Genomic DNA, 15,227 nt, shown 5'->3' on the forward strand with positions numbered 1-15,227 from the left:
GGCGGGTTTTCCTTCAGAAACTATTAGGAACAATGATGATTTAAGTTTGTTCGACATGCAGTTGATATGTGTTGCTAGACGGTGCTTTAAACAATATAAGTAATTTAACGTTAGAACAGACTTGGGCAAAATACGGCCCATTAATATTTTCAATCCGGCCCGCCGGACGTTCTACATAAGATATTTTAATGTTAAAATTGTTGCCGCCATTATGATATGTTCTATTTTTAAATGACCGCAAGTCTTCAACTATAGACATTTTTCAGTGGCTGAAATCTGCGCCTTTGGGTGTTATACGGTAATCTACGTCACAGCAGCTCGGGCTAAATGTGTATATATGATTTGTATACACATATTTTGGCCCCCCCCCCAGATACGATATTTCTCTCAATGTGGCCACAGCTCTGCATTAGACATTCACTGAGATTTATTTCTTTTTCATCATAGAGATTTGTGAGGGAAAAAATACAGATTTCGGCCATTTTGTGCACGTAATGTATTAATAAAAGTACAGTTGTTTCCTTCGGGCACTGAAGGTGGCGTACTCAAGGCACAAGCGAGATACATTGCATCGACAAAATCAAATGAATTCATTAACAAGTTGAAAAACTTATTCGGGTGTTACCATTTAGTGGTCAAGTGTACGGAATATGTACTGTGCAATCTACTAATAAAAGTTTCAATCAATCAATCAATGAGCTCTGGGGAGGGCGGGGCGTGGTCATCTCTACCCTGCGCTGGAGTTTCTACTTTGCATCGACCAATCAAATGAGCGCTGGGGAAGGCGGGGCGTGGTCATCTCTATCCTGCCCCGGAGTTTCTAAACTCGCTTGTTGCAGGGTTCGGGGCGCATGCGCACCAAACGAGCGCTGTTTACGAACGAAAATAAATGAAAAACAAAGCGACAAGTGGTAGCAATGGATGGATGCAATGGGGGAAGTACTGCAGTTAAACAGGTAATTGAAACCGTCACTCCAAACACCGCTGTTGTGATTGCAGTTGTCTTTTTTCTTTGTGTGGTTGCATAGGTAAGACGTCTTTGAGGGTTTGAACCAGAAAAAGGGCGGGTTACAATATAAAAATACACACAAACTGAAAAACGAAACGTTCGGAGGCAAATAATTATATCTAAAAATACTTTTATTTTCCTTTTATATTTTATTCTCCAAAAAGTTATATCACCAGTAAACAAACGGAATTAATCGTTCAAAATAAAGTATTTTTATATTATGACACCGGAAGCCTGAATTTCAAAGTAAAAGCGAGCATAAGTACTAAGGTACCGTGTGCCTGTAACTATTTGGAGCGCTAAATTCAAATGATTATAGACATGGCACAAAGACTGACATCTACAGAAATATTTTCACACAAATTGGATGCGCAAAGGGATTTTGCCAGTTCTCAATCCTTCCGGTTAAGGAATATAAAACATCCGGTGTGATCTGCAATTCCGTTTCTGTTGACAGGTGATTTAAAATTTTCTGTCATGAAATATTAAAAAAAAAAAAAAGTAACCGTTTTTGGATCTAGTTGTTAGTCTTTGGCACACAAAAAATTATCGCTTTGTTTTCAATTATATTTTTTGTATATTAAAATAAAATTTCATATTTAATAAACCAGTCGTATTTTTAATTTACATTTATTTAAAAAAAAAGACACAACCAAAACATGCACTGACTGTATCCATACAGTAGCAACAAAATCCAAATTTTAGCTGAAGTGTGCACTCTTATGTCTCTCCTGCTAACGTGTGGTCTGCTCTACTACAACACATTTACAGCAGCGTCAATTAAAACGTATCTTTTGATAATCACTTTAATTTATACTCCTCACATTTTTCCTTTCATGGTAACAATACACAATAATGATATGTCACAATTATCAAAGTGTTAATAAGGGCTGGTGGTACTAATATTGCAAGTCAATTTTGTTTACATAATAAATTACAGCGTATTTTCCCTTTCAAGAAAAACATAAAACATTTCATATCATTGCTGTTCAAAATACTAAAGTAACTTTTTCAACTGTGTAAGGGCTAATTGAAAATGTTAGTTTAACTGTGAGATATATTATCTTCCCTTTTGAGCATTATCAATCAAACTAAATGTTTGATGAATTTACTAATTTCCAAGTTCTAACTTCTCGGCACTCTGCAGCAGGATTTTTTTATGTTGCATTTCATACAATCCATAAACAAGACAAAAACAATCACCCATGCACTTAAATACTCTGCAAATGTAAATGCTTCTCATACTACACCTAGTATATTGTGAAAGTGATGCTATGCATTTTTCTTATAATACATGTAGTATAATTAAGTACTGTCAGTTAAACCACTGTGTAGAAAATTGCGTCTTTAGAAAATTTGATGGTAACAAATGCTCAGCAACACTTAAATAAAGTGTGTACACACACACACACACACACACACACACAGGATTAACAAGAGGGTTGGTGGGACCAGAAAAATATTGTCCCATCCAAACCGTAATATGATTAATAATTTCATCCTATTCCCGTTTGTTTTCTCCTTTAGCAAGCATGTTGCATGTTCAGAGGTGAAGGGATGTAAACGGCTTCCTGGGAATGGCAGAGTCAGCGCATTTCCCATTGAGTACTTGTTGGGGAGTTTCATCCCTAAGGAAAGGTCCTTGGTTTTCTTTGGCTGATATCAAATCTCCATAGCACTTCCTACAAACTGCCTGATATTTGTCAGCCCCACCGATCACTTCCACCTGGGGAACACATAAAACACACTAGTATATATTAAGTTTGTCACAATACCACAATTTCAGTAGTCATGATCGATACCTATGAATTTCCACAGTACTTATTTGAAAACTGTACTTTCAAATACATTATTTGATTAAAAACAGTTTAAGTGTTAAGTATTTAAGATCACTGTGCTTCGACATGTGATTATTCATATGGTCATAAGCAATATACAGTGGGGCAAAAAAGTACTTAGTCAGCCAACGAGTGTGGAAGTTTTCCCACTTAAAATGATGACAGAGGTCTGTAATTTTCATCATAGGTACACTTCAACTGTGAGAGACAGAATGTGGAAAAAAATGCAGGAATTCACATTTTACGAATTTTAAAGAATTTATTTGTAAATTATGGTGGAAAATAAGTATTTGGTCAACCATTCAAAGCTCTCACTGATGGAAGGAGGTTTTGGCTCAAAATCTGACGATACATGGCCCCATTCATTCTTTCCTTAACACGAATCAGTCGTCCTGTTCCCTTAGCAGAAAAACAGTCCCAAAGCATGATGTTTCCACCCCCATGTTTCACAGTAGGTATAGTGTTCTTGGGATGCAACTCAGTATTCTTCTTCCTCCAAACACGAGGAGTTGAGTTTATACCAAAAAGTTCTATTTTGGTTTCATCTGACCACATGACATTCTCCCAATCCTCTGCTGTATCATCCATGTATCCATTTTGGTATAAACTCAACTTGTTGTGTTTGGAGGAAGAAGAACATCATGATTTGGGGCTGTTTTACTGCTAAGGGGACATGACGATTGATCCGTCCCCTGAGAACAGGATGGCAGTTTAGAAAAAATTGCCATGGAACAAAAAAAAAAGGGCTACAATTAAATAAACTCTGCTTCTTTCTACTCCTTTTTGGACATAAAACAAGAATATTACTAATATGTGATTTATCATATTGTAACGGTAGGCATGTTCAAAACAAACTTAGCACACAAACCATATCTTATTGTGATCTAAAAAAAACAGATGTGCTGCGGTCATTTTGTTCAATGCTTCAGTTTTAAATTAAAGATGTACCAATATTGATTTATGTGAAAAAATTTGATTTTTATTGCCGATCACAGACACTAAACCGCCCCGGCTAACACTTTTTTTGATCCCCCGGTTGTCAAGCAGCTGGCCGCTAAGTATGTATCTCTATACACAGTGTGGAGCCACTCCTTAGCTAATAATAATCACCTCCGTTACAGCACATAAACTGCCTTTCTTTCTATCTTAAGCAACGTTTTCACTGGAGGACGAGGCTTAACACATTACACACAGAGGAAGAGAATAAGGAACTAGTTTAAATATTATGTTGATATTGTTCAACTGTTAATAGTACTTACCATAAATAAACTGAAAAATCCATCCATCCATCCATCATCTTCCGCTTATCCGAGGTCGGGTCGCGGGGGCAACAGCCTAAGCAGGGAAACCCAGACTTCCCTCTCCCCAGCCACTTCGTCTAGCTCTTCCCGGGGGATCCCGAGGCGTTCCCAGGCCAGCCGGGAGACAGTCTTCCCAACGTGTCCTGGGTCTTCCCCGTGGCCTCCTACCGGTTGGACGTTCCCTAAACACCTCCCTAGGGAGGCGTTCGGGTGGCATCCTGACCAGATGCCCGAACCACCTCATCTGGCTCCTCTCGATGTGAAGGAGCAGCGGCTTTACTTTGAGTCCCTCCCGGATGGCTGAGCTTCTCACCCTATCTCTAAGGGAGAGACCCGCCACACGGCGGAGGAAACTCATTTCGGCCGCTTGTACCCGTGATCTTCAATCAATCAATCAATCAATCAATGTTTATTTATATAGCCCCAAATCACAAATGTCTCAAAGGACTGCACAAATCATTACGACTACAACATCCTCGGAAGAACCCACAAAAGGGCAAGGAAAACTCACACCCAGTGGGCAGGGAGAATTCACATTCAGTGGGACGCCAGCGACAATGCTGACTATGAGAAACCTTGGAGAGGACCTCAGATGTGGGCAACCCCCCCCCTCTAGGCTCTTATCCTTTCGGTCATTACCCAAAGCTCATGACCATAGGTGAGGATGGGAACGTAGATCGACCGGTAAATTGAGAGCTTTGCCTTCCGGCTCAGCTCCTTCTTCACCACAACGGATCGGTACAACGTCCGCATTACTGAAGACGCCGCACAGATCCGCCTGTCGATCTCACAATCCACTCTTCCCTCACTCGTGAACAAGACTCCTGGGTACTTGAACTCCTCCACTTGGGGCAGGGTCTCCTCCCCAACCCGGAGATGGCACTCCACCCTTTTCCGGGCGAGAACCATGGACTCGGACTTGGAGGTGCTGATTCTCATTCCGGTCGCTTCACACTCGGCTGCGAACCGATACAGCGAGAGCTGAAGATCCCGGTCAGATGAAGCCATCAGGACCACATCATCTGCAAAAAGCAGAGACCTAATCCTGCGGTTACCAAACCGGAACCCCTCAACGCCTTGACTGCGCCTAGAAATTCTGTCCATAAAAGTTATGAACAGAATCGGTGACAAAGGACAGCCTTGGCGGAGTCCAACCCTCACTGGAAATGTGTTCGACTTACTGCCGGCAATGCGGACCAAGCTCTGGCACTGATTGTACAGGGAACGGACCGCCACAATAAGACAGTCCGATACCCCATACTCTCTGAGCACTCCCCACAGGACTTCCCGAGGGACACGGTCGAATGCCTTCTCCAAGTCCACAAAGCACATGTAGACTGGTTGGGCAAACTCCCATGCACCCTCAAGAACCCTGCCGAGAGTATAGAGCTGGTCTACAGTTTCACGACCAGGACGAAAACCACACTGTTCCTCCTGAATCCGAGGTTCGACTATCCGACGTAGCCTCCTCTCCAGTACACCTGAATAAACCTTACCGGGAAGGCTGAGGAGTGTGATCCCACGATAGTTGGAACACACCCTCCGGTCCCCCTTCTTAAAGAGAGGAACCACCACCCCGGTCTGCCAATCCAGAGGTACCGCCCCCGATGTCCACGCGATGCTGCAAAGTCTTGTCAACCAAGACAGCCCCACAGCATCCAGAGCCTTAAGGAACTCCGGGCGGATCTCGTCCACCCCTGGGGCCTTGCCACCGAGGAGCTTTTTAACTACCTCAGCGACCTCAGCCCCAGAAATAGGAGAGTCCACCACAGATTCCCCAGGCACTGCTTCCTCATAGGAAGACGTGTTGGTGGGATTGAGGAGGTCTTCGAAGTATTCCTTCCACCTATCCACAACATCCGCAGTTGAGGTCAGCAGAACACCATCCGCACCATACACGGTGTTGATAGTGCACTGCTTCCCCTTCCTGAGGCGGCGGACGGTGGTCCAGAATCGCTTCGAAGCCGTCCGGAAGTCGTTTTCCATGGCTTCCCCGAACTCCTCCCATGTCCGAGTTTTTGCCTCCGCGACCGCTGAAGCTGCACACCGCTTGGCCTGTCGGTACCTGTCCGCTGCCTCCGGAGTCCTATGAGCCAAAAGGACCCGATAGGACTCCTTCTTCAGCTTGACGGCATCCCTCACTGCTGGTGTCCACCAAGGGGTTTTAGGATTGCCGCCCGACAGGCACCAACTACCTTGCGGCCACAGCTCCGATCTGCCGCCTCGACAATAGAGGTGCGGAACATGGTCCACTCGGACTCAATGTCCAGCACCTCCCTCGTGACATGTTCAAAGTTCTTCCGGAGGTGGGAATTGAAACTTTGTCTGACAGGAGACTCTGCCAGACGTTCCCAGCAGACCCTCACAATGCGTTTGGGCCTCCCAGGTCTGTCCGGCATCCTCCCCCACCATCGCAGCCAACTCACCACCAGGTGGTGATCGGTAGAAAGCTCCGCATTGGTATCTGCATTGGTATCGGCCAGCCCCACTAACTGATGATCAGTATCAGGGTGAACAGCATTAAACCCTGATTGGAACATCCCCAGAAATATTTCATAACATTTGGAGCACTATGAGTAGATTTAGCACTACCTGATTTTTGTTGCTCATAAACACATTATGACGGGACTGTCTGTGAATCTCGCTCGTCATTCCAACTCACTAGTCCTTGACAAGTGTGCGCACCATGGGTCAATAGAACTGAATATTTTCTTGCGTATTTACAGTCGTGGTCAAAAGTTTACATACACTTGTAAAGAACATAATGTCATGGCTGTCCTGAGTTTCCAATAAATTCTACAACTGCATTTTTTTTGTGATAAAAGTGATTGGAGCACATACTTGTTAGTCACAAAAAACATTTATGAAGTTTGGTTCTTTTATGAATTTATTATGGTTTTACTGAAAATGTGAGCAAATCTACTGGGTCAAAAGTATACATACAGCAATGTTAATCTTTGGTTACATGTCCCTTGGCAAGTTTCACTGCAATAAGGCGCTTTTGGTAGCCATCCACAAGCTTCTGCTTGAATTTTTGACCACTCCTCTTGACAAAATTGGTGCAGTTCAGCTAAATTTGTTGGTTTTCTGACATGGACTTGTTTCTTAAGCATTGTCCACACCTTTAAGTCAGGACTTTGGGAAGGCCATTCTAAAACCTTCATTCTGGCCTGATTTAGCCATTCCTTTACCACTTTTGACGTGAGTTTGGGGTCATCGTCCTGTTAAAACACCCAACTACGGTCAAGACCCAACTTCGGGGATGATAATTTTACGTTGTCCTGAATTTGGAGGTAATCCTTCTTTTTCATTGTCCCATTTACTCTCTGTAAAGCACCAGTTCCATTCGCAGCAAAACAGACCCAGAGTATAATACTACCACCATCATGCTTGACGGTAGGTAAGGTGTTCCTGGGATTTAGTCCTCACCTTTTCTCCTCCAAACATATTGCTGGGTATTGTGGCCAAACAAATACTTTTGTGTTTCATCTTACGACAGAACTTTCTTCCGGAAGATTTTATGTTTGTTCATGTGATGTCAGATTTTTTTTTGTGACCAACAAGTATGTGCTCCAATCACTCTATCACAATAACAGTTGTAGAAATGATTGGAAACTCAAGACAGCCATGACATGATGTTCTTTACAAGTGTATGTAAACTTTTGACCACGACTGTAGATTCTGGGGTTTGTGAGTAGGCAATAATGTTTAATGGAATCCACCCAGTTTAATAAAAAGGTGGCACCTGGTCTGCCAGAGAATAAGAAAATGTAGCAGGAAGAATCAGTGTTTGTCAAATATTTGGACGACTTCCAAACTCAACTGGCGACTTTTTGTAGACATATTGGACACATTAGAATAAACATGAATGCAGGTCTTCTCAAGGAGCAGTGTGTCGTGCTGAGAACCCACCTCCTTCTCTGCTCCAATTCTTTTTGTGTAGGCAGCTTCTTTGTAACATTGCATGCAGACGGCGTGGAGCTTCACCACACTTTCCGCCAGCGGGACGAGGTTGAGGATGTTTCCGAACGGCTACAAAGAGCCCCCCCAAAAGCAGTGAGAACTCGTGAGTAAGGGCAAAGTTTAAAATCAGATTACCAGGACAGAACATTCTCGGCAAGGAATACTGTATTTTCCGGACCATAGGGCGCACCGGAATATAAGGCTAATGAGCGGTCTGTTTTCATACAAAAGGTGCACTGGATCATAGAACGCATTAAAGGGGTCATATATATATATATATATATATATATATATATATATATATATATATATATATATATATATATATACACACACATTTTATTATTATTTTTTCTTTTCTTAATGTAAAACACTTCCTTGTGGTCTACATAACATGTTATGGTGGTTCTTTGGTAAAAATGTTGCATAGATGATGTTTTACAGATCATCTTCAAGCCGCTTTCTGACTAACTTCAGGATGCGCCGTTTTGTGGGGGATCTTATTTACGTGGCTCACCTTCGACAGCATCTTTTCTCCTTCATTTTTGTTGTAGCGGTATAGCGTGCAAGGACGGGGGTGGAAGAAGTGTCAAAAGATGGCGCTAACTGTTTTAATGACATTCAGACTTTACCTCAATCAATAACGGAGCAACATCTAAAAAAACGTCCGACCTGGAGTCTCTAATAACTAAAGTTTCTTGGGTAAATAATGTAGACTCACTACAAGTCTACAACGGTATGTTTTAGCACTTTCATGGCAAGTTTACTGACAGATATAAGTAAGAACTTTACACTACTTTATATTAGAAATGGCAACAGCGGAGGATGAATGTCCCATAACAAGAAGATAGAGAAAAAGAAGAAGCTTATTGTCTATGATGTTGGGACAGACTACAAAGGCGGACGCATGCATATTTTCATGACTTTTGCAGATCCCAAATACTGATCAGCAGGTACCAGAAGGTAAGAAAAGTTCCTTTTACATAATATTGCAAAACACAACGCAAGATGATGTCTTACCTTATACACACACCATAATAATACTCGTATGTTGAAACACAGTAAAATCCATCAAGTGGTGCGGCTTCATAGCTTACCAAAGTAGTACTAAAACATTTTGATAGATTTTTGAGCGCCGTGTGTAATGTTCTATATTTTCAATGGAACATAACATTTGTGTTGTTTACTTGAGTCATATTGCAGTCTACATGTATCTCTTGTGTGACTGCGATCTACTGGTCACATTTATTACTTCATGTACCAAATAAAATAGCTTCGAGGTCAGTCAACACAACCAAAATATTTCCATACATTAGGCGCACCGGGTTATAAGGCACACTGTCGAGATTTGAGAAAATGAAAGGATTTTTAGTGCGCCGTATAGTCCAAAAAATACAGTAATAATGGGCATATTGTGCAGCAATTTCTTCTTGGTTTTGGATAATTTAGCGGAGCAGAACGCATTTCCGTTAGAGCCAGACAATGACTTGCATAGAAAAATTCACCTTTCTCTGGAAGGTTCCGTCCAAGGCAGCAACAATGACAGTCTTGCCCAAATTCGCCATCTCCTCACAAAATTCCACTGTATCTGGAAACTGCAGCCACGCAAAGACGCATATTGGCGAACCATATTCCCGCATCAACAAATAATAATTTTTCTAAGAGAACTTACAAATTGTCCTTCATCTATTCCAATGACACTCGCTTGTGATGCCGCTGAGCGCACGTCGCTCAGACGGTTTGCAGCAACAGCCTCCATTGTGTTTCTAGAAGATGGAAACCAGATGAATGGTAAGGGGTTGTGAAAATCATTTTATTTAGGGTATGGCTGGGCGATATAGCCTTTTTTTAATATCTCCATATTTTTAGGCCATATCGCCATACATTTTATATATTGCGATATTTTGCCTTAGCCTTGAATGAACACTTGATACATATAATCACAGCAGTATGGTGATTTTATGTGTGTACATTAAAACATTCTTCTTCATACTGCATTAATATATGCTCATTATAAACTTTCATGCAGAGAAGGAAATCACAACTAAGTCAATTGACCAAAAGTGTATTTATTAAATATTTATTAAGTAGTGGCACAAACATTCATGTCACTTCGAAAACAGAAAGTGCAAGATTGTCAGACATTTTAAGTGTCAAATAAAAATTAGCTGCATAATAGGAAATCAAATAGTGTTCGTCCTTCGCTATGTGGTAGGTTACTATGGATGTTATTACATTTTATTTTTTTCATACAGTGTTGATGTGGAAAAGTTTGCCTCTGCATTTTGATGGTGTGGGCGTGTGGCACCGAACGGAGATGTTGACGTGCAAAGTAAATACTCTTCATTCTCTAGCACAGGGGTCGGGATCCTTTTTGGCTGATAGAGCCATACAAGCCAAATATTTGAAAAAAGTATTTCCGTGAGAAGCATATAATATTTATTTTAAGACTGAATATAACTAAATGCGTGCATTTTTAAGTAAGACCAACATTTTTAGAGTATAACAAGGCTTTTATTCTTTTTAATAACATTGTTATTCTGAAGCTAACCAACAATAAATATAATACTTCTTACCATTAATGTGACTTCTTGAACAGGTGCGGTAGAAACCGGATGGATGGATTAAAATGCATGAGAATGTTTTGTATTTTGAACGTTATTTTTGACACTGTGATTACCAGCGGAATTATTCATTACCTAATGTGTTAAGCAATGTCAGCTAAGATTTAGCTGAGAGCCAGGTGCAGTCATCAAAAGAGCCACATCTGGCTCTAGAGCCATAAATTCCCTACCCCTGCTCTAGCAGGTGACTTTTCAAATGATGCTACATATTAGCAGTAATGCTACTTTTTATAGCAACGCTTGTGCCGCATGCTTGACTTATCACGGTTGTCTGTTCGACATATTCCCACTTGAAGCCAAACCACTGCCTGACCATGGACCCCCTGCTGTTTTTCTTGGGAATTAATTCTTCCTTCATTCGCACCTTCTTTCTCTCGTATTACCACTCGCACGGCTCTGCTAGCATCACAGCTAACGTTACCCAGTCTGCTACCTCTCTGCTGCACGAGGGCGTATACGTAAGTGACATGTGTAAGAAGGTGGGCTTTCTATCTGTGAGAAGGAGAGATCGGAAAGAGCGAGAAGAGCCTGTAGTGTAATGCCCACAGCTAAAAGCAATTGCGTGAGAACATATACTCGAATATCACGATATAGTCATTTTCTATATCGCAGAGACAAACCCACGATATATCGTGTATATCGATATATCGCCCAGCCAATTTAGGGCCTTTTGCACTTACGGCTGCTCTCAGGGGGCTGCTTGTTACAGGGAATATATATTGATTATGAATATGTTACTATGCAGTTCGCTATGGATTTGATAACTTTTTTTTTTTTTTACATACAAATTGATGGATAACGTACCTTAATTTCCCCAGATCCTTTGTAAACTATAGGGTATCTTTTTTTTTTTTTTAAGTGCAGTTCCCCTTTAAATCTACATACAAAAGGTGAGCCTAAATCTCTTGCCTAGTGTAAATATGAATATTCATAGAAGTTCAATTTTCCATTTAAAAGTGAGCTAGATGTGAGAAATATATCTACTAAAAAAAGTATTGACTGAATTTTTACATTCGGCCCTCCATAGCAAACATGTAGATACCAAAATAATGTGAAGTGAAGTTAATTTTATCTATATAGCGCTTTTCTCTAGTGACTCAAAGCGCTTTTACATAGTGGAACCCAATATCTAAGTAACATTTAAACCAGTGTAGGTGGCACTGTGAGCAGCTGGGTAAAGTGTCTTGCCCAAGGACACAACGGCAGTGACTAGAATGGCGGAAGTGGGGATCGAACCTGGAACCCTCAAGTTCCTGGCACGGCCACTCAACCAACCGAGCTACACCGCCCCTATTTAGGTACCATAAGGCTAAATGCAGACAAAAACAAAAAGTGTGGTTGAAGGAAACATGCTCTAAACTTACTTGTCATGTGTGGCCATGCCTGTGTCAGAGTAGCGTGTGTCTTTGGCATATTTCACCACCAAGCAGCAGTACTGGGCTATTTGGAAACGACGCACCCTTCGCATTAATTCGGTGCTGCAAGATTTGTATTACAGTTTGGTTACTCATAGACAACAACAAACAAACTCACACACAAAAATGAACATTACTCGCTTCAGCACATGTAAGAACGTGTATACAGTCGTGGTTGAAAGTTTACATACACTTGTATAGAACATAAAGTCATGGCTGTCTGAGCTTCCGATAATTTCTACAACTCTTATTTTTTTGTGATAGAGTGATTGGACCACATACATACAGCAATGTTAATATTTGGTTACATGTCCCTTGGCAAGTTTCACTGCAATAAGGTGCTTTTGGTAGCCATCCACAAGCTTTTAGTGGAATTTTTTGACCACTCCTTTTGACAAAATTGGTTCAGCTCAGCTAGATTTGTTGTTTTTTTAACATGGACTTGTTTCTTCATCATTGTCCACATGTTCTCAATGGGGTTTAAGTCAGGACTGTGGGGAGGTCATTCTAAAACCTTCATTCTAACCTGATTTAGCCATTCCTTTACCACTTTTGACGTGTGTTTGGGGTCATTGTCCTGTTGGAACACCCAACTGCGCCGAAGACCCAACCTGTCCTGATTACCTCCTGAAGAATTCGGAGGTAATCCTCCATTTTCATTGTCCCATTTACTCTCTGTAAAGCACCAGTTCAATTGACAGCGAAACAGGCCTAGAGCAGTGGTTCTCAAATGGGGGTACGTGTACCCCTGGGGGTACTTGAAGATATGCCAAGGGGTAAGTGAGGTTTTTCAAAAATATTATATAAATAGCAGCAATTCAAAAATCCTTCATAAATATATTTATTGAATAATACTTCAACAAAGTATGAATGTAAGTTCACAAACTGTGAAAAGAAATGCAACGATGCGATATTCAGTGTTGACAGCCAGATTTTTTGTGGACATGTTCCTTAAATATTGATCTTAAAGATTTCTGTTTTTGTGAAGAAATGTTTAGAATTAAGTTAATGAATCCAGATGGATCTCTATTACAATCCCCAAAGAGGGCACTTTAAGTTGATGATTATTTCTATGTGTAGAAATCTTTATTTATAATTGAATCACTTGTTTATTTTTCAACAAGTTATTAGTTATTTTTATATATGTTTTTTTCCAAATAGTTCAAGAAAAAATATTACAAATGAGTAATATTTTGCACTGTGATACAATTCAACACATCAGAAACTGATGACATAGTGCTGTATTTTACTTCTTTATCTCTTTTTTTCAACCAAAAATGCTTTGCTCTTATTAGGGGGTACTTGAATCAAAAACATGTTCACAGGGGGTACATCACTGAAAAAAGGTTGAGAACCACTGGCCTAGAGCATAATAATACCACCACCATGCTTGACTGTAGGTGTGGTGTTCCTGGGAATAAAGGCCTCACCATTTCTCCTCCAAACATATTGCCAAACAGCTTAAATTTTGTTTCATCTGACCCCAAACACACATCAAAAGTGGTAAAGAAATGGCTAAATCAGGCTAAAATTAAGGTTTTAGAATGGCCTACCCACAGCCCTGACTTAAACATGTGGACAATTCTGAAGAAACAAGTCCCTGTCAGAAAACCAACACATATAGCTGAACTGCACCAATTTTGTCACGAGTAGTAGTCAAAAAGTCAACCAGAAGCTTGTGGATGGCTACCAAAAGCGCCTTATTGCAGTGAAACTTGCCAAGGAACATGTAACCAAATATTAACATTGCTGTATGTATACTTTTGATCCAGCAGATTTGCTCACATTTGCAGTAGACCCATAATAAATGCATTAAACAACCAAACTTCATGAAAGTTTTTTATGACTAACAAGTATGTGCTCACATCACTCTATTACAAAAAAAAACAAGATTCGTAAAAATGATTGGAAACTCAAGACAGCTATGACATTATGTTCTTTACAAGTGTATGTAAACTTTTCACCACGACTGTACATCTCAGAAAAAAGGTGAGGTGAACAATGCATGATTTGGCGGGACAAAATTAGCTGTGGTAATCGGGGGACTTAGAGATACAGTATTGTACAACCAACACTATTACGTCCACGCTTAAAACCTCCATCCACTTCCTACCGCTTGTCCCTCTTGGGAAACATTGTTTTTTTAACGCAAACCTTAGTAAATCTCAGGATGTCGATTTAAATTTATGACTCACCTTTTGCCTGAAAACATCGGTCCAAAGATGATCTGTGAGAAATGTTGGAAGTTAGACAAGAAGTACTTGTACAGATTAGCACGACAAACAGTTTAAATGTGCAAAGATACCACAATACACTTTAGAAACAAAGACTTCTTAGTTAGCATTCGTCACCTGGATTTGCCCTTGTGTTTTCCTCGGAGAATTAGGGAAAACTTTCGGAAAATCCATACAGTCCATTTCTGGTGGGAGATTAACGTTAAAAATGAAAATAAAGCGTTTTAAATAATAAACAACTAACGACCAACAGCTGCTCTGCAAGTAAGTTAAAATCGCCCGCGTCTTCGAGTATATCCAGTTGTTCGAGCCAGAAATTAATTCAACCAATGAACAGTGCTTCTCAATGGTCACCTGACCACTTTTACCCAGTCAGGACACAAGGACAGTTATAGCTGTTTTTTTTTTTTACTTGCACAAAAAAAAACACATAAACTCACTTTCGCACATTTATTCTGTTGGAGTCCACACATTTTTTTTTTGCTGTACAATTAAAAAGTATTATTGAGGGTTCTATTTTTATTGCGCCTTATGCACTGGAGTTTTCTTTTATTTGTGTATTGTCGATGCGGAAGCGGATGTGACGTTGCCAAAACGTGCGACGTCATCACGCTGTTGTTGGCGCGGTAAAACGAAGAAAAGGCGGATTTGTATAAAGAATAAATATGCCTCGGCCATGTGGCTGAAGAGAAGACGCTGACTTCAGTGGTTTTCAAATGGGGGGTACGCGTACTCCTGGGGGTACTTGAAGGTATGCCAAGGGTACGTGAGATTATTTAAAAATATTCTAAATACAGCAACAATTCAAAAATCCTTTATAAATATATTTTTTGCATAACACTT

General features: G+C 40.6%; 2 protein-coding genes across 3 annotated transcripts in view; one reads left to right on the forward strand and one right to left on the reverse strand.

Annotated features, from left to right (window-relative positions):
• afmid (arylformamidase) overlaps positions 1–15,227 on the forward strand; it is a 50,024-nt gene that overhangs the window by 265 nt on the left and 34,532 nt on the right. The gene's annotated exons all lie outside the window — the stretch shown is intronic.
• On the reverse strand, positions 1,624–14,710 carry tk1 (thymidine kinase 1, soluble). Its single transcript, XM_061880902.1, has 7 exons — positions 14,502–14,710; positions 14,346–14,377; positions 12,100–12,213; positions 9,784–9,877; positions 9,617–9,706; positions 8,061–8,180; positions 1,624–2,735 (listed from the first exon to the last, which is right to left on the reverse strand). Exons 1-7 carry the CDS (start codon positions 14,565–14,567, stop codon positions 2,553–2,555), a joined length of 699 nt encoding a protein of 232 aa, XP_061736886.1. The 5' UTR covers positions 14,568–14,710; the 3' UTR covers positions 1,624–2,552.

The sequence above is a fragment of the Nerophis ophidion genome, linkage group LG20 (genome assembly GCF_033978795.1).
Source record: "Nerophis ophidion isolate RoL-2023_Sa linkage group LG20, RoL_Noph_v1.0, whole genome shotgun sequence".
In the NCBI taxonomy this organism is placed as follows: Eukaryota; Metazoa; Chordata; class Actinopteri; order Syngnathiformes; family Syngnathidae; genus Nerophis; species Nerophis ophidion.